General features: G+C 44.3%; 1 protein-coding gene across 1 annotated transcript; it reads right to left on the bottom strand.

Annotated features, from left to right (window-relative positions):
• Positions 1–8,947: 8,947 nt before the first annotated feature.
• On the bottom strand, positions 8,948–23,009 carry LOC141034337 (LEAF RUST 10 DISEASE-RESISTANCE LOCUS RECEPTOR-LIKE PROTEIN KINASE-like 2.3). The gene is made up of 5 exons (XM_073506305.1): positions 22,377–23,009; positions 20,809–21,282; positions 19,841–20,215; positions 16,302–18,515; positions 8,948–16,229 (listed from the first exon to the last, which is right to left on the bottom strand). The coding sequence occupies exons 1-4, from the start codon at positions 22,414–22,416 to the stop codon at positions 17,476–17,478; spliced, it is 1,929 nt and encodes a 642-aa protein (XP_073362406.1). The 5' UTR covers positions 22,417–23,009; the 3' UTR covers positions 8,948–16,229; positions 16,302–17,475.
• Positions 23,010–23,381: the final 372 nt, after the last annotated feature.

The raw sequence follows: 23,381 nt of genomic DNA, 5'->3' as shown, positions 1-23,381 counted from the left end.
TAAAAAACCGACAAGTTGGCAACAGTAAAGACGTATGAGTCTGAAACTATGCCAATGTCGAAGGAGGAGGTGGACCAGTGCGGAGATTATGATGTCATACATGTCACTACTAGGAAAAGGGCTATAGCTAATATGGACATTAATGGCGCACCACATACAGGTGCGCCATTATTGACATATTACTAATGGCGCATCTGATGTGTGGTGCGCCATTACTAGTTTTGAAAAAAAAAATTATTAGCAGTGGCGCACCACATGATAGCGTGCCATTACTAATTGACATAGTAATGGTGCACATGTACAAAGTGCGCCATTACTATGTGTATGACTGCGTCAAACTTAGTAATGGCGCACTTTGCATAGGTGCGCCATTACTATGTCAAACTTAGTAATGGCGCACCTACACAAAGTGCGCCATTACTAACTTTGACCAAGTCATACACATAGTAATGGCGCACTTTATGAAGGTGCGCCATTACTAACTTTCTTTGCACCCCCTGGATCGCCTTTTCAGTTTTAAAATAACTAAAAGAAAATGATGGAAATGTCAAAAAAATAAAATGTGTGTGTGGACATGGCGGCCGGGGCAGGAGCTCACCGGCGAGGCGCGGCAACGGGGGGCAGCGACGGGGACGGAGACGGGCGGTGACGACGGGGATGGGGACGGGGCGGCGACGACGGGGACGGGGACGGGCCGGGCGGGGACGACGGGACGACGGGGCGGGGCGCGGCGACGAGGACGACGGGGACGGGGACGGCCGGGCCGGCGACGGACAGCGACACGGACAGCGACGGGGCAGAGGAGAAAGAAGCAGAGGGAGAGATGAGAAACTGAAAAAAAAATTTGAAGTGTTTTCTTATATAGAACACACCTTTTAGTACCGGTTGAAGCCACCAACCGATACTAAAGGTCTGTTTTGGCCAGGCCAAGCGGCGGGAAGTGCCCCCCTTTAGTACCGGGTGGTGGCACCAACCGGTACTAAAGACCCCCCTTTAGTACCGGTTGGAGCCACGACCCGGTACTAAAGGGTGTGCGCTGCCAGGCGAGGGGCGCAGAAGTTTAGTCCCATCTCGCTAGTTGAGGAGCGCCCAGACCAGTTTATAAGCCCCGGCGCGGGCACTGCTTTGAGCTCCTCTCAAAAGTAGGCCTTCTGGGCCTACCTCTCCTACTCTGCATGTGGGCCTACTGGGCTTGCGGGCCTGCATCCTGGCCCAACTACAGGTTGGGTTTCTAGTCGTATGCAGGCCGCTCTGGCCCAGTAGGTGGGCTTTTTAATTTTCTTTTTTTTTGCTTTATTTTTTTTGCTTTATTTATTTTTGATTTGTTTTTTTGCTGTATTTAGAGTTTTTTTGTGAATATTTTTGCTTTAGGTACAAAAAATTACAAACTTTCTGTTAGTGCCGGTAGTTTACAAATTTGAATAGTTTAAATTTTGAAATATTTGAAATTTGTGTGAATCACTAGTTTGTGAATAACTTAACTTTGAAAATAGATTTTTCAGTGATTCTTTTTTCTTATGTTTAATATTAGTGTGTTTTATCATTATATTCAATTTGTTAATGCTTAGGTTATTTAAAAAATGAAATGCCTTTGTAACAGATGAGTTTTCGTCCGAAACCCTGATACTTCGAAAGAGATTGTCCATTTTGTACACGAAGTGCATCCAGTTTTTGCGGTAACCCTCTGTACTTTTTTGCACATGCTATGTGGGTGAAATTATGATACCATGCCAACTTTCAACCTTTTCTGAGTTCAACTTTTCTTGCCAAGAAAGATTGGGATCGAAACAAAAAATGAGCGACCAGTCGACGTCGAAAACGCACAACTTGATTAAGGGAAACGATGTCGCAGACACCACAAAAAAAAAGAATAAGGGAAACGATTCGGTCCGGTCGACCGGCCGAACCCTCCGCAGGTCGCTCGCGCGCTGTTAGATTGAGGCAAAGATCTAAGGAAAAAAAATCAGAAACAAACCTTAAACTTGTAAACGATTGCTAAATTGAACCCCAAACTTTTAATCCCTGAAATCAGCACACTGAACTCTTATTCCGGCCTAGTTTAAACCCTGAGTGGGTTTTTGAAGGGATTGTCGAGGTGGCAGCAGAGATCATTGGGTGCGGCAGGAGGCAACTTGGCCGCCCCACCAGGGCGAATTGAGTTTTTCTTTTATGTAGTGCGCGGCTTGAAAATACCGAAAAATGTAAGACTCACAGGGAATCACACTTGTGATCTAACGCTGCTGAACAACTCCGGCTAACCACTCTAACTGATGACTGTTGGTGATAAATGAGAAGCGCGAAAATATTTAAGCACACAACATAGTGTCGAAATTCAAAAACATTTTCTTGAAAATTATCAACAATACTGAATCCAAATATTCTTGAAACAAAAAAACAATATTTCAATTTAGAAACATTTTTGCAAAGTTGTGGACAACTTTTGGAATTATGAACATTTTTTGAAAAGCAACAACAAATTTGGAAAACATGAAGCATTTTTGAAATCCCCGGACATTTTATAAACATGAACCATTGTTTAAACGCTAACAAATTTTTAAACATGAACAAAAAATTTAACTGAGAACAATTTTTTAAAACATGAACATTTTTAAACATAAAGTTTTTTAAAAAATGTGAATAAATTTTGAAACCTGAGCAAAATTTTAAAATGCGAACACTTTCTAATTTTTTAAAAACTTGGAACAAATTTTGAAAGTTTTTTTGCACTTTAAATTTTATTCAGGTTTCAAAAACTGTTCATAATTCCAAAAAGTTGTTCACATTTTTGCAAAAAAAATTGGAATTCTTATGCTTTTAGGAATATTCTGATTTCAAAATGATTGAAAATTTCAAGAAAATGTGGAACATGTTTTGAAATCTGATGCCACGTTGACAATCCCTGTAAACACGCTCTAGGTTTAAAATAGACGGGGATCAGATTGTTTGGTGTGCTGATTTCGAGGATTAGAAGTTCAGGCTCGATTTAGCTTTCGCCTACAAATTAAGGTTTATTTTGGACTTTTCCAACAAACAACGGTTTTGACACTCCCTGGTGACACGTTTCGTGTGATGTCCATGCGCCGCCCAAGGTCCCTCTTCATCCTTATCTAGATTCTATACCATACCATAAATAAAAAATCGTATTAACCAAAGAAAAATAGGCTCGATTTGGTTTCTATCAGCTTGGTTTTAAAATGTACAGAGTCAGTGGCCCTATTCACTGCTCTTCGCGAGGAGAGCTCCTATAAGACACTCTGTGCGTCAAAATGACGGAATGAATCATAGAACGTCCGCTATGGGTCGGACCATTCCGTCCGCTAGCAGTGACATTGTCGTCCGCTGGTATTTAGTGATTTAACTAGATCTTTTTAATTTTACTTGTTTTAAGGATGTTTTTTTACTTTCTTTTCTATAAAAACGGGAAAATTATTATGGTTTCAAAAACAAACACGAAAACTATTTAATTTTAAGAAAAATAAACATTTTTTGCCACTTTTACAACATTTTTATGAAAAACATGCGCATTTTCTAGAAAATGTTTTGTGAACAAATTTTTTTAAGTTTTTTGAACAATTTTAAAAATTCTGATTTTTTGAGATCTTGATTTTTCCCCTAAAAGGAAGATTTTTTCTTTTAAGCACGACCACTTCTGAAATTTTCTAAACTTTTTTTTAAAAGAAAAAATCCTCAAAAAATCAAGGAAAATGAACAGATAAATGAAAAAAAGAAAACTAAAAACCAAGAATTAGAAGCTTCCAAAATCTGGAACGTGTAGACGCACTACCTAGCTAAAATAGGATGGACGACTCATGTCCACATTGCTACTCGTACACAGACAAAAGGAGGCGACCACGTTCGAGTGCCGTCGGCGCTGCCACTGGTTCCCTCTCCCTTCGCCGGCCACTCCGATAGCGGGAGGGAGGGGGAACCTCGGAGCTGTGCATCGGATGGGTTCTCAATAGGGTTAGTGTTGAAGGAGATGATGTCGAGGCTGTTGCGGCGGCATCGCGTCTGAATAAGTTTCCTCGGGCTCCGTTCGCGATTAGGTGGGGCTCTTGCATTCGTCTAGGAGCCAGCGGGGTCGAAGATCCCCGGGTTTCGTTGAGGTCGCGGGCTATGGTGTCTGGAGGTCTACTGACCGGTTTAGGCCTTGGATGGGTGGTGGTTGTGTGAAGACAAAGATTTTTCCTTTTTCGTCGGTATGATTTTCGGTTGCCGTTCTTCCTCTTTCTTTGTGCTGCTACTAGAGGGATATCCCGAGGACCAAGCAATCAGACAAGCACGTCACCAAGATTTGTTAACGATGTTCACCATCATGGCTACATCCCGGGGCCCGACTACGGGCGCTCCTCCCCGTGACACCGCTACAATACCGCACACCAGCCATCCGGGCGCCGGCAGACGCCGCCGGCTCCCCCTGTGTGCCTGTGTTATTATGTTGGCATAGGTTACATCGTGTGTCTACTCTCGATATATATGAGAGGCCTAGGATACAAGTGTCCTATTAGGACACAACTCCTACCATGTCTACACACAGTTTAAAAAACCAAGTCCAACTGTAACCTATCTTTTACAATAATATTCGACACAACTCTAACAACTCTACCTTGGCGAATATTCTCCAGCACCTTGAATTCATCCATGCATCGAACTTCCATGTACATTGCACTTGAGATACACCATGAGCACTGCTGCTACTCCTAGACTCCATGTGACTCCACCTGCAACTGTAGTCCCTTCTCGTCCTCTTCACAGTCAGCACTCGAGCAAAAATTAAGTTCTTCATTACTCTACTTTGGGCTCCCAATTTCTGGAGTATCCACTCAACGCCATCACACACCGACCACTGTCTGCATGAAAGTGAACAACTTACATATTGGATGCTACATATAGGAGTTACCTAAACTCAACGTCACTGCTCTTTCTTGATTCCTTGTCTAAAACTTGAAGAAATTTCACCGTCGCCCTTTGTCATCATGAGTCAAATTCACAGTTGTCTCGTCCTTATTCCGGATAGTCTCTGGCATGTCCCACAACTATAGCACTCCGCCTCCTTCTGTATTTGTCATCCGCACTTTGCCATGTGCACTGAAAACCACAGAATATACGGCCATGTACTCTCTCAGCTTTTGACAATTTCAGACTTTCCGCGACTTTCTCAGATTCTCCATGGTCAACTCCTGTCCATCAACCGGCACCGATAGACCCAGTCACCAACTAGAATCCGGTACTCTCCAACACTGCTTCAGCACCCCTGCACACTTTGTCTGACCACATGTCTGACCACTAGTGCCTTGGCCTGTCGTTGTGTCCCGTGCTTACCGCATACCTCGCCGCTATCACCGCGTCGAGCCTCTGCTGTCCCGATCGAGTCTCAAGGGTCGCGAACCCACACCACTTAACCCCCACTGCAGAGAACCATCGATCATCACTAACCGATGTCGAGTATCACGTCTCCATCAGACCACTGGTAACTAGTCTGAACCATGTGTCTCTCGCTATCCCGCTGAAATAGGCTTCAACTGTCCGAATTCTTACGTCATAGCCCCTCCATCAGCACAGAGTGTAGTCATCCATCAGACTCCAGCTTCACCTTCAACATGACTCCATGTAGCTGGCCATGCTACCCCGCGCCCCGTCGACTTCAAGCTCTCTCATGTGTGCACCATCTTGAATCAACCCCGCGACATAGTCTGTCGAAGCCGCACAAGCCCTCAGGTATGCACCACATGTTTCCACGCCCCAGAATTCGACCACCATCAGCATCACGCGCTTATGCCGTCATCACTGAAATCACCGCCGTCTTCTGCTTTGACCAACATCCCTGCCGATCCGTCAGACTGTCACTGTCCAGTCCAACCCAGCCGAAATTATCCGACTACAACCATGCTCCACCCTGCGTCGTGTCGCCCGCACTTCTCCATGCATTGCTTGACGCCCTGTGTATGCATGATCCACATGACACGCTTGTCCACGTCCTCCGTTGCCTCTCCACACGCTCCAAGCCATCTGATCAAACCAACCTAGCAAAACTTTCATGCAAACTTGAATCTGACAAGTCCCTCGTCTGCAAATTATTATGCTCGTGTTTGATTTATTAGCTTCTCCGCGCACCTAGCAGAAAAGAATCAAATCCTTTCGATCCATGCCAAACCACTCTTGTGCACACGTGTTGGACCTAGCAACACTTTGTTTTCTCAAAACAAACCACGTGTCTGCACAACACCAAGCAAGGCACACGTATACATGACGTACACGTCCAGGATCAGCAGCACCGCTACCTTCTCGGCCACCCAGCACCTGGGCCTGCAGCCGTCCCGCAGAAAACCAAAATACAGCCGTCCCGCAGAAAATTCCACGCCTTGGCCCGCCCTGGTGACTGCCTCCTGCGACGCTCGCTGCGCTCCGTGCCCTAGCCGCCGCTGCTTCAGATCCGACCTGCCGCTGCCTTGGTTGCTTCCGATTGCTTCCAAACCTGCTGCTTTGGCCTCCGTGTCACGACCATCTGACCTTCACATCAGACCTTATCTGCTGCGTACCGTCAGTAGATCGGAATAGAACACGACGCCTCTCTTCAAGACCGACCATCGGAGCTTTTCCTCTTGATCAACAACGATCCAAAACCTCTTCAAAACCTTGCTCATGATACTACTGGTTAGAATGAATCCGAAGCGCACCATCGATCTACCGAGGATCAAGCAATCACACAAGCACATCACCAAGACTTGTTAACGAGGTTCACCATCATGACTACATCCCCGGGGCCTGACTACGGGCGCTACTCCCCGTGACACCGCTACAATACCGCACACCGGCCACCCGGGCGTCAACACGCGCCACCGCCTCCCCTGCGTGCATGTGCTATTATGTTGGCATAGGTTACATCGTGTGTCAACCCTCGATATATATGAAAGGCCTAGGATAGAAGTGTCCTATTAGGACACAACTACTACCTTGTCTACACACAGTTCAAAAACCAAGTGCAACTATAACCTACTTTGTACAATAATATTCGACACAACTCTAACACTTTGTATTTTACTACTTGTTAGAGTGCTCTTTGTTTTTCTAGTTTTTTGTGTGTGCGTTAGGGTGTGCTTACTTGTACGTGTCAAGGACTATGTATTACTAGTAGACTGGCCGTGCGTTGCCACGGGCTTTTGAAATAGTTTGCAAGAGTTACATGTTAACATTCTAAGGTCTCGCCCCGTCGTAGATCCAGATCCCCACCACTGATTCCACCCCGCCTAGGCCGCCGCCTACCGCTGCGCTGCCCCATCACGTTCGCCTCCGCTCCGGCCGCCCCGACCCCGCCCGCCTCCTCTCCGGCCGCCTCCGCCTCCGGTCCATCCTCCTCCCGGCCCCGCTCCATCCGCCTCCTCTCCGGCCCTGCTCCGTTCGCCTCCTCTCCGGTCCGTCCACCGCCCCGCTCCGTCCGCTTCTGCTCCGCGCCGCACGCCGCCGCCCCGCTCCGTCCGCGTCCGCCCCGCGCCGCACGTCGCCGCCCCGCTCCCCGCTTGGCCGCCGCCCGCTCCCCGATGGCGCCGAAGAAGACGCCGAAGGGAAAGTCCGGTTTCTTCGGCATGAGGGCGAAGCCCTCCGGGACCTTCGGACTGGAGTTCTCCGATGCCGGGCAGCGTTGGTGGCTCGGCACGTATCCCACCGCCGATGAGGCTGCTTGTGCCTACGACGTGGCGGTGTGGCGTGCCGGACGGCCGAAGACGGATCTAAACTTCCTGGAGGTCGAGTCCCATGCGGTGGCGGAGTGGCTCGTGCCGCAGGGCATCCGGATGGAGGAGATGCCGGCTAAGAAGGCGAAGAAGAGACCGGCGGTTGTTGTCGCTCCCGGCGAGAGCAACGAGGCGACGATGGCTTGGTTTGCGTGATTTGCAATTTGCTGCAAAGCCATCTCTAATGAAATGCTATTTGCTACATTTTTAAATAGGAAAATTATTATGATCAGCCAGCCATAACTCAACAGACCAATCTCTAATGAAATGCTATTTGCTACATTTTTTAAATAGAAAAATTATTCCGATCAGCCAGCCATAACTCAACAGACCAATCCGAACCCACATTTTCTAAAGTAAAAAAAAATCCCTTGATAGATCAAGATGCCAAAGTGTCGTTTGCCCGACTGCTATGTTCCTATACATGCAGAGCAAATTAATTTTCAAATCAAGGAATTAAGAAAAGGAAGAATATCATGATGTTCGTGGCACTTGCCAGGTCTGCCATGCTACCATGGCATCGTCTTTTTAGTCTCTACCCACATGCCGAGTTGAGAAATAATCTTCAGATATACCCACTGTTAACACACTCATGTACATAATGGCCCTTGGCTGATTGATTTGGCTGGCTGTTAACACAAGCACACAACACACAAAATCAGTCAATAGCCACACGTATGCATTGTTTACTTTATTCCAATTGTGATGCAATCGTGACACCTACACGCCTCGTCCGCTCGCCCGTCACGGTAATTGCCTACTCGCCGCTGGTGCCAATTGCTCGACCTCGCCACCGCCGCTCACCACTCAGTCTCCACCGGCTGCCCATTGCCTCTTGCGCCACCCGCGCGCTCGCTCGGCCCAATGCTGTTGATTGGAATGCGGGACCGAAGGTAATCCATGGACAGGTTTTAGTTCTGCTTGGCATCAATCTTTGGTACTTGTCAATCCATCTAACACAAAAAAATCGACTCTCAGACAGAAAAGTGATCTAACTCTATTGATGAGCACAACAGTACATACCATCCCATCATGATGTTGCCATCTCTCACACTTGATGATTACATCTTGTTATTTACAACATGTACACCATCGGGCGATTGCTTTATTAGAAATATATTTACACAATATGATCAGAGCAACATCAAGGAGTCGGATGCTAGTGCACAGATTCTCCTCAAATTCCACATGCAACCCTTGTAGAGAAGAACGACAGATTTTCCTTAGGTGATTTTTGACCGAGCTCCTACAGAAAAATTCAAAGAAATCATGAGGAGCATGGAGCCAGGCAAACTAATCAGAGTAAATCATGAGAGGAGAAGCCTCTCAACCTACTACAGAGAATCGAGTCAACATTAATTCGTGTAAGAATTAAACCGTAATGTAGATCAACAACCCAGCAGTTGATAAAATAACCCTGACACAACCCATTAATACAATATATGGTCACAGGAGTAGATTGAGATTGTGCAGATATCATGATCTACGAACCGTATCTACGAATATTGATTGCAAAGTCACAAACAGAACCTCCTCACATCACAAAACAAATGTTTCATCAACAGAAACTCTAGCGAATGCCAATTGGATTATAGAAGTAAGATAGAGACATCGAAAAAAAGAAAAGATAATTCAAAGAGTATATATTCTATTTTCTTACTTGACATCACAGAGAATGCAAGTCAAAGATATTGCGATACATCTTACCCTTCTATAAATTGACTGCAAGGCACAATCCCCAGCAAAATATACAGAATGAATTGCTCCTATGGTCCAAGTATTGCATAAATAGTTATATACAGACTATTCAACAGTGAGCATAAACATGGCATGTACTACCAAAATCCCTTGGATATGGAGCTTAGTCTGCATGTCTATTCGTCTTATTTCCCTAGTACAATGCCCATGCGTTGCCACGGGCCTTTTAATTTTTTTTTGATTGCATACATAAGCATAATGCACTTCCATTTTCACATGTATAGAAAAAAATTACAGTAACAATCGGAAAATGTACTTGATGCAATGTATTTTCATTATTCCACTTCACTTGCATCTCCTAGTAGAACGCCCGTGCGTTGCAACGGGCTATATTGACGACTTCTTTTTTTTACGTCAAAGCACTCTTCTTTTCTTCCATTCTTCCTTCCCCCAATTAAAAATGTTTCTCAGAGTAATATGTGAATGGATAAATTTACAACGATACTAAAATATGAAGGACTAAAACCATATTTATGGAAGAACATATTTCTACAACACATTCGACATGAAACTTATGGTGTTTGATAGATTGGATAAAACACGATGCTAACTTAGCACCAAATCTCATTGATATTTCAAAACATGGTTGTCGTACCATTGTACCTGAAAGATCTGTCTCCCCCTTCCTCGCTCCCTCTCTAGTAGCCGTCCCATGAGCCGGTCGTCATTGTTGCTGTTGATGGCGATGACAACAATGAGGAGGAACACCACAAGAGCTAGATGTTCTTGACCTCTTCCCTATGGTAACTGCCGCCTCTGCATTGGGTGTCATTCATCAACACCACCGCTGCGCAAGCTACTACTTGTATAGAAAATAAGAAGATAGAAACTTTGTGTGTTGGGTGGGCTTGAATTTGAAATTATAGCCTTATAGGAGGAAAACTTATATGAAATATGCTACAAAAATATCATCTTGTGTTTAAAGCCATGGAAACAAGATCTTTAATAAGGCCATGAGAAGACATGTGCAAAGCAACATAGTACTAAGGTGACTATGCTTTGCCATGGATTCAAGAAAGACATGAAAGTCCAGCTATAGTAATTTTCTCCTACACATTATGTGTAATTTAGACATAGATCTATTCAAGTCCAAAAAGAATAGTGATGAACACTGATTTATCACAATTTTAATCACAACACCTGTTTAAAAGATCCAGGGAGAGAAAGAGATCCATCCGGGGAGCAAGCCTGTGTCGTTTATGATGGCCAAAGTGCAAAAGTAAAAAGGAAAACGACCAGCAACACCACCACAACCCAGTTCTCCTTCTAGCACCGCGTGCAATGAAGAGGGTCTGAGCTTGAAACAACAGCCTCGTTGGGTCTTTTTTGTTGCAGCCGAGATGTAGGGGATTGCAAGCACCCTGCCTAGAGGATTCCAGAATGAAACCTGCAATATATAAAGGCAAACAGAAAATCATTAAAGGCAATCTTAGAGGTGCAAAATCATCAAGCTATGGATGCCCTCATAGAGAGACTTCTTGTCATCAAAACCGACAAGGTACAACTTGCGTACTCACACAGCTCCCACCGTCTAATTTTACTTTTTACCAATCCAAGTTATTTTTAAGGCTTCATTGGTATGCTGCAAAATCACACACATGTATAGAAATTACCATTACAATTTGTGTGGCATTCATAGAAGTTACTCCCTCCATCCCATAATATAAGAGTGTTTTTGACTCTAGTATAGTGTCAAAAACGCTCTTATATTTTACGATGGAGGGAGTAGAAAAAAAATGCTAATCCAGTTTAGCTTGATTGGTTACCTTGGTAAACCCACATGTCATTGAACTTAATTATACCTTTTCTAATTTGGGAAGGAATGGGGAAAACATTTGTAGTCTGCACAGTTGTTATATGTAGATGTATTGTCTACCCAACAAAGGCCTTTTTTAGGAGAAAGGCAGGAGCTTTGCCCAATTCATTAAGAGAGGAAAATAAAATTACAGAATGGCCCTGTTTATGAGGAAAACAAGGCCGAAAACCACGCGATTTAAAAGGGAAAATTGTGCAAAGCCCCGAAAAAAGAAGAGAAACAAAAAAGAAACAACAATTCCGACATCAGCCAACTCGAAACTATACCACCAACTTGCCCACACCCCAGAGATGAGTGGATGAACTCTTCCGAGATGCCTTCAAGAAGGATAACGACGCCCAAGGGCGCCGCCGTTTCCCTCCTTTTCCCGCTAGGATCGGAAATCCTGTATTTTCCATATCCATACAATCGAGTCATTAGGTTTCTGAAATAGTGTAATGGAAAAAGAAGTGCTTCGAATCATTGCTATTTGACTCGGACCTGTTCTGAAAAAGTCGAGGTATTTCGAATTGTTTGTTGACACGGACAAAGTAAGTCGCGGTCATCGACCCCCTTCGAAGACTTAAGATTTCGCCCAGAGTGACCCACAACAGCTGGCAGACCTCAGGAGATGGCCGCCCACACCAACAACCCCCACGGCAACCCTTAAAACCAGCAAGCCATGGTCTAGTGAAGAGGAGGAACTCATCGATGACAACTCCAAAGAGGAGGGAGCTACAACGCCATGGTCGCTGGTATCCTTCAACGCCCATCAAACCAAGACTTTCGTCCTAAGCCCCTCGACCTAACCCAGCCCCGAGGAAGGAACTCAGCCACCGCAGATCGAGAGCAAGCCAAGACCACGCTATACGGGCAGCAGCAAACCATGACCACCAGTTCCGAGAGCCCTTCGATCGATCCGCACGACCAACATGGAGGCGAGTCAACACCAACGCACAACACAACACAACCGAGCCTCAGATACACCACGAAAGCCAAAGCTCACGCAGTAAGCACGGCCTGGACGCAGCCCAACCATGCCCATGTCACAGTATCCAACGGCCAGCCCCATGGCCGGAGCGGACAGATCGGGACCGCCATGATCTGAGCCTTCGAGCCCGCTCCCGGGCAGCTGCCCCAGCAACCGAGTCGCCCACGCCTCCTAGGCCACCCACCTCACCACATCCGCCGACGCAAGAGGCACGACACCGCGCTGGCCGTCGCCCTCCGCTTGCCGCCCGCCCCATGAGCTCCCCAACTCATGGAGGACACAACCGCGGAGAAAAGGAACCGTCCCCGCCGCCGCCCGCTCGGCGACGGTGAGGGGAGGAGGGTGGGGGTCGCCGGGCTTAGGGTCGCCCATGGGGATGGAGTGACATGGGGCTGGTCGGCATTTCACTGTCTAGCTGTTTTATCATTTCCAACAAAGGCCTTTCATGCAATATAATTGGGCTATTAAGTTCTAGTATCGATCATACTGTGAGAACAACAAAAAAGAGCATATTGTATACAACGCCACAATAATGATATCATAGACATACATAAAAGTACATGTTAGTACCTTGAGCATTTTAATCCCTTCCTCGTACGTTAGCTTCAACGTTTTCTCTAGGTACTGTATATAAATTAGAAGAAGTTGAGACAGTAAATTAAGCAAAAGCACACATATAACAACACAAAACAGTAAGGAGTAATGTCTTACCTTCAGAGGTTCAAATGGATACTGCCTATTTATTGTCTCGAGTTCCTTCTGACAATTTTCATTTGGGTGTTTGAATATTGCTACAATTAGCAATCTATGATATCACAAACCTGAAAACAAAAATCAGTACTTGGTCAGCATCGCTTCAATAGACAAACTAAAGAATTATTTCCTCCAAATCTTCCTTGCCTCAAAGTAGTGCTTCTTAATCTCCATTTCTGCATCCAACCCAATAAACTCACACAGATGCCTGTGAGTGTTTGATTTTTCTGATCTAAATACCGGACCAGCCTCAAACACGCGCCCAAAGCCACCACAGATGCTCATTTGCTTGTATGATTGTGGAGACTGCGCTAAACAAGCAGGCTGGTAATTGTACACCAGCTTGAATGGAGATGCACCAAGTTCACTTGATCCACCAATCAACTTTGGACTGTGGATCCCAAGTCCGAGAACAAAAACTCGCTGAAAGTCTGCATGTGTATCCAACAATCATGACATGTACTCCCTATGTAAAGAAATATAAGAGCGTTTAGATCACTTCTTTAGTGATCTAAACACTCTTATATTTCTTTGAGGAGGGATTATGGACCAAAAGAAGAAAATAAACATTGCATGCTACAGAAATGGATAATAAAATCTATCTGCATGAGATGCCACATGAATGTCACAAACATAAGCATAGTTTCGATGCACACTATCTCATGTTGCATGCTAAATACAGGTTTGTGCACGTTGCCTTTTGCTGGTAGATGGAGATACTAAGATGAAAAAATGGTCACACAAAAATTGCTTTTCAAATGTTAATATTACCAAGACTAATCCATGAATAAAATGTATGCAACTATGCACAGTAAAGATACTTAAAATAGTTACTGTACTAAACTCACTGATATAGAGCTATCAAAACCGGAGCCAAAGCTCAAATCTTGAACAACGATCAAAGCAGACTTCAGCCTTGTGGTTGCCGCATAGGCTCACCACACTGACAACACCAACTCTCTTCCGTCTTCTCAGTTTCTTGACAAAAAATGATACTGCTATTTGCACATTAGGGAGTAAATTATGCTTCAAGCATTCCTCAAACCAAATCGGCAATATGTAGGCTTAAAATATCAGCAGGCATCCACACAGATTTCTACAGCTGAAATATAGTGTTGTGATTTGTGTACCCATAATGCAGAATAACCTATTGTTCTATTTGGTGGTTAAATAAATAAATATTATTGTTTTTGGCTAGTGCCGGTAGAGCTACTAAATGATAGTCAGTGTCACTGTATATTTCTAAGAAAGAAAATTATAAGACTTCATTGGTTGTAAATAACGCTAATTGTATTGGTTGCCACCAATGTCGACTTGAAAAGAAAATTATGGAGCTTCAGTTCATATGCATCTAGTCATATAAAAAAATAAGAACACATGCTTCAGCTCCTGTTAGTTCAGTCACAAAAAAAATCACCACCAAAAAACAGAAGACAAAGTATCATTGTTATATTTGTTGACTTGATTGATTACTGTAGGTTAACATAGCCAACTGGAATTAACCTGCAATAGGATAAAAGAAATTAAGATTTGAGACGTGTGTTATAGGGTTCATAGAAGAGAGAAGAGGGAGGTACCATAGCAAATCATTGGTCGCACAGTTTGACATTCAACTTTCCATTTGCCAATGAGACCTCAGGGATTCATATACATAAACGTTGATTGATATATCAGGTCCAACTCCCTGTAACTCATAAAAGTTACTGGGAAGTCAACTAAAAAACAATTCTCAGTAGAAGCAGACGGCTTACCAATAAGGTGGACCAAAGGCCTTTATACAATCCTCTACCACTCTCTTCTCTACAAATTGTAGACAACGTGTGAAAGATGCCCTTGTAATACCTAGTGGTTTTCTGCAGAATTTTATAGACATGAAAGTTTAGCTTACTAAAACCTGTTCCTTTGGTCTGTAAAGCTGCATTGCATGAAAGCGTTAGGTAAAGATGCTCTAAGTTCTAACTGGAAGTTATATTGATTGATTGATTGGCTTAGTGTTATTCACAAATCACAAAAGGAAGAAAAGCATCACCTGTGTTGTCAGGTGATTTCGAACAACATCCAATTGGTAAGTTACAGATGCAGGTGTCACTCACGCTAGACCACCACCAAGTAAACATATAGACACTAACATAATTTGGGCCGTCCATTCCGTGAAGCTGCAACTATATTTCGAAATTTATAAACCTATAACAAAAAAAATAGTCACGAGAAATCTTGCAAGTTAACATACTAAAATTCATTGCTGAACTTTTTGTATCGCTCATATCAATAGAAGCTGATGGCGGAATAAGAAAATCGATGTACAATTTTGACAAGATTGCCTTTCGAATATGCCCAAAACACTTCTTGTCGAACAACCCACAAAGCCATGTGCCATATACTACCCTTCCTTAGAGCTGCAACATCTGAACGCATACCTGCCACCTGTCGGATCAGTATGCCACAAGCTCATACAACAAACTTTATCATCAGCATATGGGTTATGTGACAAAAAAATTACTGTATTCAAGAACATTTTCAAGAGATTGCAATTTTGTAGCTATGAACAGCATATGGTACATACAATGAATCCACAGCCAAGGTTTAAGTTTGGACCATGATTGGACAATACAGCGCAGAGTGTTGTAAATTAACAACAATAATAATAGGCCATGACTGTCAACCAGAGATATATTGTTTGGGGCAATCAATTCAAAGCGAGGGAAGAATATATATATATATCACATTCAGGGAACTAAGTTGATATTATCAGCATCCAATTCCTTTGAAGAATCTATATATGTGCAGTGTGAAGGCAGAAGGAGCACAGCAGCACCATGAAATAGAAGAGAAATATTCCTTCACGCTCACAATCCGTGCACACGAGAACGCGGGAGATAAAAGAGGGGGCGGAAAGCCTATTACCTGCAAGAGGATGGAGAGTGGCGAGGATCGAGATGCAGATCTTGCCGACCACGCCGGCGAGGTGTGCGACGGTGATCCAGCCAAGGAGCCGCTGCGCTTGGCAGGGGAAGGCCCCGCCGACGCCATGGAAGAGGACACGGTGGCCGCCGCCAGTCGACGGCATCGGGGACCTGGCCGATATCAGCAGGGCCTGGATATCACCTCCATCATCCCAGACACGCCTTCATGGTGGGCATCCTCACGGCCCCTTGAAACCGCAGCAGCTTCTCCTTGCATCCCGTCGCCAGATCATAGCAAACTGCACACACGCCCGAATCAGATCAAGATGCGGAAATAACCAAACCAGAAGAAGTGGAGGAGGGATTCGTACCTGGTCGAGGCCATGGACCAGAGGGTGATCTGCGGCGCCCACGCCAGATCGGTCATCATGGCCGCGGGCGAGGGAGGCGGCGGCGACCTCGTTCCCCGGCGGCGGCGGATCCTCTCGGGGTTGGGGCGTCTCCTCTCGGCGGCGGTGGCTCCTCTCGGGGCTGGGGCGTCTCCTCTCGGCGGCGGCGGCGGCTCCTCTCGGGGCTGGAGGCTGAGATGAAACAGATCGAGATTGAGGTTAGTTTTACGTGCGGGGTGAGATACGAAAGAAAAACCAGACCAAAAAAAAACGACGAAAAAAAACCAGACGAAGGTGGGACGAAAAAAAACCAGTCGAAAAAAAACCAGACGAAAGTGGGGGGACTATTCAACCAACTCGTCCATTAGAAGTAGAGATTTGATGATTTGAATACAAGCATGCTTTCTAAAAAAAACCAAAACTGAGATGGCCCAGTCCAGCCACTCGCTCGTAGGCTCTATGTAAGACTCGATATTAAGTCGCAATGCGCGGTAAATAGAAAATGCTCCTATTTTGCGCTTTAAGGGCCAGGTTGCCACAAAAATGGGCACGGGCCACGGCCCACAATCCTCTGGTTCACTCCTGCTGGCTTGGAAAAGAATGCTATCTTTTATCATTTTCAGTTTTGAAAAAGTTGGTGAAATAAAAAATTCACGGATTTAAAAGATTCATAAATTTTCAAAATTATGACAGATTTGGAATAATGTTCAAAAAAATAAAATACTCAGGAATTTGCAAAAGTGTTTACGAATTTTAAAAATCACAAAATTTTAAGAAATTTTCACGAATTAGAAATATATGATAAATTAAAAAAGTTGTGTATTTAAAAGTAATCAAATTTTCTAAAAAACACTACCGAGAGGAAAATTTATAATAAAAATAGAAAAACAACAAAACCAGGAGAAAAAAGAAGAAAAAAAGCGTGCACACGCCCTCACGCCCGTCATGAGCTGCCAATTGCTAGGCCCAATTAGAATATGTCTCCACAAATATGGTCACACTCGGTCAATAATTTGGTGGAATCCCCACTGCATACACACAAATGGCACTCGGAAGTCTTTAAATTTTCAGTCCATCATTTAAGAATTAAAAATTTCCAATCTTTCTCACAAATTATGCAATACTTGAGCAAGTGCCGGAGAACAATACAAACCTATCAACTCAAGAGCACCGTTGGTGGCAATTCGATGTTAGTTGTGCTCCCTTCAAGCATCTCGACAACTCTAGTCATTGTTGGACGATCTGTAGGACTCAACTGTATGCACCTCCCTACCACTATCATCTTCCTTACAATCTCTGAGGTCCCTCCATTTATCTCGGAAGCACTAAGACAATATTCATCTAAATGTTCATAAATCCATTGTGGGAAATATTGGCTGGTAGATTCACTATTTTGGCTGATATTCTTGTCCCTTGCCCCAACCATCTCAAGAACCATCATTCCATAACTGTAAACATCAGACTTAGTACTTACTGTTCCAAATTGCTTCGAATAAACCTCGGGGGCTATATAGCCTATTGTTCCTCTTGCACCACCAATGGAAATAACACTTTCTTTATTGAGGCACTGCTTGGCTAGTCCAAAATCAGAAATCTTTGGACAGAAATTTTGATCCAATAGAATGTTGTGGGGCTTGATATCAAAATGCACCATGCGGGTATTGCATCCTCTGTGGAGATATTCAAGTCCTCGAGCAATGCCCACTGCTATATCAAATAATTTTTCCCAACCTAAAGTATTTCCACCTTTAGAGCCATCCTTGAAGGCATACTTTTCAAGTGAACCATTAGGCATATAGTCATAAATTAATGCCCTTTTAGATCCTTCCAAGCAAAATCCTAAGAGATTAAGAACGTTAACGTGAGAAGTTCTACTAATGCTAGCTACCTCATTGATGAAATCCTCCCCATCAGTCTTGTAGTCCTTGAGTATTTTGACTGCTATCTGACGACCATCAAAGAGGTCGCCTCTGTAAACAGCACCAAATCCACCTTGACCTAGCTTTTCAGCAAAAGATCTCGTTATTCTTTTCACTTGGGCATAAGTGTACCGTTTCAAATGGACAGTTCCATTCTTTTGTAGGATGGACTCAATCTTTGCTCTCTCCTTTGATTTCCTTTTGGATCCGTACTTCCTGTAGCCCAACCAAAATGCAAAAAGAAGCATAAGTACGCTCGAGCTGCCTGCTATTGCATCTGCATCAAAATTTTGGAGGGGAAAAGGCATCAAACGGGGAAGTAACTTCTACAATCTTCTAGTTAGTGATTGCATCTTGCAAAATGTGTGGAAATATTCTAGTTAAAGACCCTTTTGGCAAACCTATTTGTATATGCGTCATAAACTCCAGAATTAACCAGTGTGTCAAGAACTCGTGCACTTTTCAAATAAACTGGACACAACTACTAAATACATACAATTGAAGCAGAGCTTGTTAAAGGACGGACAAATATATTCCTTTTGTTTATCGTACACATTTGAACAGAATTAACTTGCTATTCATCTACTAGTCTAGCACATTAGTAATTTCTGTTACAGGAACAACCACTGTTGTTTTCTCTAGAATAAGAAAGGCCGTTGTTTTCTATGCATAACCATTAACCTCTGAGAGAGATAAGTTTATACATGAAAAATAAGGGCCAGTTCTTATTTTCTCAAGAAAAGATCATCACTTGAAGTTGATCTTATAGTGACCAATAGGGAAGCCTCTTGTCAGTTTTAGGATTAGTGGTGATGAATTCGTTTTGAGATCAGATTGGTGTGATTGTTCAGGTGTCATCGGCAATTTCAGGTCAGAATAGTCAATGCCAATGTGTAAGCGAATACTGTCAAGTGACGAACACAACTTAACTAGTGTTCACAGGAGAAGATGTTGATGATCTACTTCTGAATAGGTCACGGTGCTAAACAGATGATATTATCAGCCACGGATGGATTTGTTTGCTGTCAATATGCTAAGCAGTTCAACACACATCATTCATATGGATATGTCTTGCCCACAACCATAAGGTGGTTCCTGTCGAGCAGTCCCGTGAATAAATCAGTTAAATCCATCTATGTGGGTGTTCGCCAGAAATAAATTGGTTCAAGTTTCCAGTGCCAACTAAGTCGAGAACAAGTAGTCCGAGGCAAGGTTCCTGGTTCAAGATGGGTTTCAGTTTAACCACTAACCTGAACAACTTTATTCAAATTACAGGCATTGCCACACCTGAAGAAACGTGAGGGAACTGACGATTCATAGTTAGATCTGACAGGCTTGATTTACAGCGATCAGAAATGCTCGAATGAGTAGCAAGATCTTCAAACCGGATGAGTAGTAAGATGTGTCATCGAGGATTGTTTGAGTTTGCATCTGACAGATAGAATGGACAAGTTGGTGGTTCAAGGTTCAAGCAGTCGACAATCGGACATAATTAAAAGAGAACTAAATGAAGTGGAATTCCAGTTTCTCTACCTTAATTAGACACTAAAAGATCTACAGCTTTGTAACACATAGAAGAATGTCAAGGTGTCAAAGGATTACCAGGAGCTGGAGCCAATGGCCTGAACCATACTAGATCAAGAAGATTGTAGTCCCCAATCAGTACTGGATTGATCCGAATTGTATGCAGGCTAAGAGAATAATTCATCGCAGTAACTTGTTCGGATGAGAAGCTATTTCCAGTGTGGGGAGCTATGTCCATTGTCATATTTAGCCCAGAAGTTCCAACAACATAGAAATTTACAATCTCAAACTGAGTAACCCGCAAGTTGAGATGTGACGCAAGCTCCTCAAGAAATTCGTTGCTCCAATTTGAATTCAAGGAAACATTGTGAAGAAAGAGCACAACTCTTACCGGGTAAACACAATGGCAGTTCTCGCTACCTCGTCTCTGTACCATGTTCGGAGCACAACAGCCTAGTGAAACAGAGAGTGAATTATATAACATATTTGACTGTACGACAGCGCATCTAGAGCAAATATCAGGGTGTACTAACATACATAAGTATCTATGATTGATGTCAAATGTTATCCATCACCATTGATTATTTATGAAACTGCTACCAACCATTTCATCAGTCACCATTCCAAAATGATGGATCAAAACATTATGCTTGAACTAATAAAAGCTAACAAGCTTATATAATTTACAGCCAGGTAAGAGTGGTTTTAAATAGCGCGATATAGCTCTGTTATAACACGCTATAGCGTTTAGAAGAGGTACTGTGCTAAGGCACTTTGGTCCAAATACATGAACACACATTTTAAATAGCGCGCTATAGCGTTTAGAAAAGGTCCGCCGCTAAGAGGCATAGCGTGCTATTTAAAACTATGGGTAAGACAATTGATATTACGATCAGTCACATGGTGCTACTTTCCCAAATGAGGAAGATGCAGATTAGATTAAAATACACAAGTATCACCTTTTATGTAATTTGTAGTCATGTTTGACATGATGAAATCATTTGGAATTAAATTATTTCAGGATCTAGGAAAACTTGAAAAGTTACCATCGTATGGAGATAGTGGGGGCTGCACCACTCCAGAAGGAGCTGTACTAGTATTCGAAGCTGCATCAGGGAGGTCAGCATCCACATGAGCAGGAACCTCTTCTGCTGAGCGCCTGTTGTGCTGCATCGAAGGATCGAACAGGTCCAGTGAATCAAAAGAGAGTTCAGAAGCACCCGAGATGGAGCTATAGCTCGGCGCAGAGATAGGAGAGTGCACAGATGATAGAGCTGATGGTGATGAATATGGCTTCTTTTGTCTATGCTGACTCATTGCAATACTTGTGACAACTTTGGTTTGGGATACCATGGGCCGAACTGAACTCCATTCTTGTGAAGCAGACATAATAGGAGTGTGAGTGTCAGCCTTTAGAGCCGATGTTTTGGCAATCAAATCAGCCTTATTGATAAATTCCAGAGCCAATATAACGACCAAGAAATTAAATAAAAGTTTCCTTGGAGCATCTTCAAACAGTCCTGCCAAGAAACAGTACAACCAACCAATCAGCATCATCTTAATTAAGATAGGGGTATGCTGAGAAGTGCAACTAATTGATATGAACTCACATATCTACAGAATTAGTGTGAACAGCCCATGGTCCGCATGGCCCATTAGTGTCAAAAGCGCTCTTATATTATGGGACGGAGGGAGTAATACACAACCTGCCTTTCTAACTAGTCAGGTCGAAATGTTTTCAAGACCATCTACCACTAATGCAATTTAACTGAGTTGATGCGAAATGAGGCTAGAGTACATACTTTTAATTTAACTGAGTTGATGCGAAATGAGGCTAGAGTACAGACTTTTTTTTTAGTACAGAACAGACACACTTATGTTTATCTCAAAGCGATGGTGAATTAAGGACACTCAGAATACTTATCGTCTCGATTGCCTCCAAAGCATTCCTTATTAAGCCAATAATTAACTAGTTCTCTCTAGAAACAGATCTACCTACTGAAGCAGCACTATTTGATAAGAACGGTTAAAAAAATACAGTGAAGTGTTCCACCAATGAGCAACGGATCTTTTGAGCTAACTAAAACCACGACAAGTATTTTTTAACGGCGGGAGTACTGAAGCAGGGCTATTTAATAAGAACGGGCAAGAAAATATAGTGCAAATGTTCCATCAAAGACACGGGTTCATGGCATGAGACAATTCTAAGCTCTTGAAGCATTCCCTGATTAGGCTCCCGCTACACAGCAAAGCAAGGGCAGCGCAGGAGCTACTCACCTCCACCATTCCCACGACTCCCAACCGAGCTCCAAACGATTTGGACAGTGAACAAGCGGGGCAACGAAGATCCTAGAACAGCCACCACGGCGAACACTGAATTGCCGTCACCTCACACCCCCACAGAAACGCTAAGCAAAGTCCGACTTTCCAACAGGTTTGTCTGCTCGAGCGCCAGTTTCGATCACGCAATATAGTCGTTTTTTTCAGCGCGCGGCTAATCTAGCGCATCTGTTGGAGATTCTCTAACGAAGCAAAGCAAACAAGACATCAAGCACGGGTCCCGGTGTTGCAACGCAACCTTGGAGTGAGCTCAGATAAGGGGAGTCTGGCTTACCTTGTTCAGCGCGGCACAAGGCATGCCCGGGCAGCATCATCTCCTGGCGCGGCGGCGGTAAGGACCGGCGCCGGCGACACCTGGCTACGTTTACAGGAAGCCGGAGCCGCGCCGCGCTGCGAATTTGTGTCTGCTTTCTTTTCCTCTCTGCTATGACTCAACCTATGGTGGGAGTTTGGTAGGAGAAAGAGACTTGGCAGAAACAAGGGAGCAGGTGGGAGAACGCGGACGTTCGGTGTTCGGCCGCGTTGGCCGGCGCTAGGCGCCAGCCGGCTGTAGATATGAAATAATCAGTAGCCGCGTGAGGCGTGACCCTCTATCAACCTTGGGCAATGCTCACGCACGCATCGCGCATCACTACCCGTGCGGCCGTGCCTCCCTCTCGCTCTCATCGACTGCACGGCACCATGCTTGCGGCATCTGGCATGGCAACATCGTCAAAATCCTCATAGTGTCGCCTCGCAGCAGCAGCGGTGCCCGAAGTGAAGAGCTCGGCGGCGGCGGCGGAATCGTGGTTGCGGCTGGGGTTGTTGGGGGCATTGGCGGGCGTCAAGCAGTCGCGTCTATGCCCCAACAACTCTCATCGCTCGCAGCGGAGGAAGGTGGGCCGGTCATGTACACGTGGGTTCTTCTTTTTTTTTTACGAAAATGTTAACGCCCACACGTGTGGGCGTCTGGCAACTCGCCCACACGCATGGATCCTCGTCCAACCAATTCTGCACGAATCTTGGCGCGTTTTAGCAGTTTTTGTGTGCCACGTAGGACTAAGCTGGTGTGTGGGCATTCATCCGGTCGCCCACACGTCCTTTTTTCACCACACGGGGGCTGGTGTGTGGGCGTTTATCACTTCACCCACACGCCCGTCTCCTAGCCCACACCCAAAGCTGGTAGTTGCCATGTGTTTCTGCAGGTATATGACAACTGCCCTAGCTTTGCTTGTAAGCAGATGGCAACTCTTTTTTACCCGAGTTGCCATGTGTTTTTGCATGGTACATGGCAACTGCC

This window comes from Aegilops tauschii, unplaced genomic scaffold, assembly GCF_002575655.3.
Source record: "Aegilops tauschii subsp. strangulata cultivar AL8/78 unplaced genomic scaffold, Aet v6.0 ptg000777l_obj, whole genome shotgun sequence".
Taxonomy (NCBI): Eukaryota; Viridiplantae; Streptophyta; class Magnoliopsida; order Poales; family Poaceae; genus Aegilops; species Aegilops tauschii.
The sequence above is the reverse complement of the archived record's forward strand: the minus strand, read 5'-3'. Positions and strand labels throughout refer to the sequence as shown.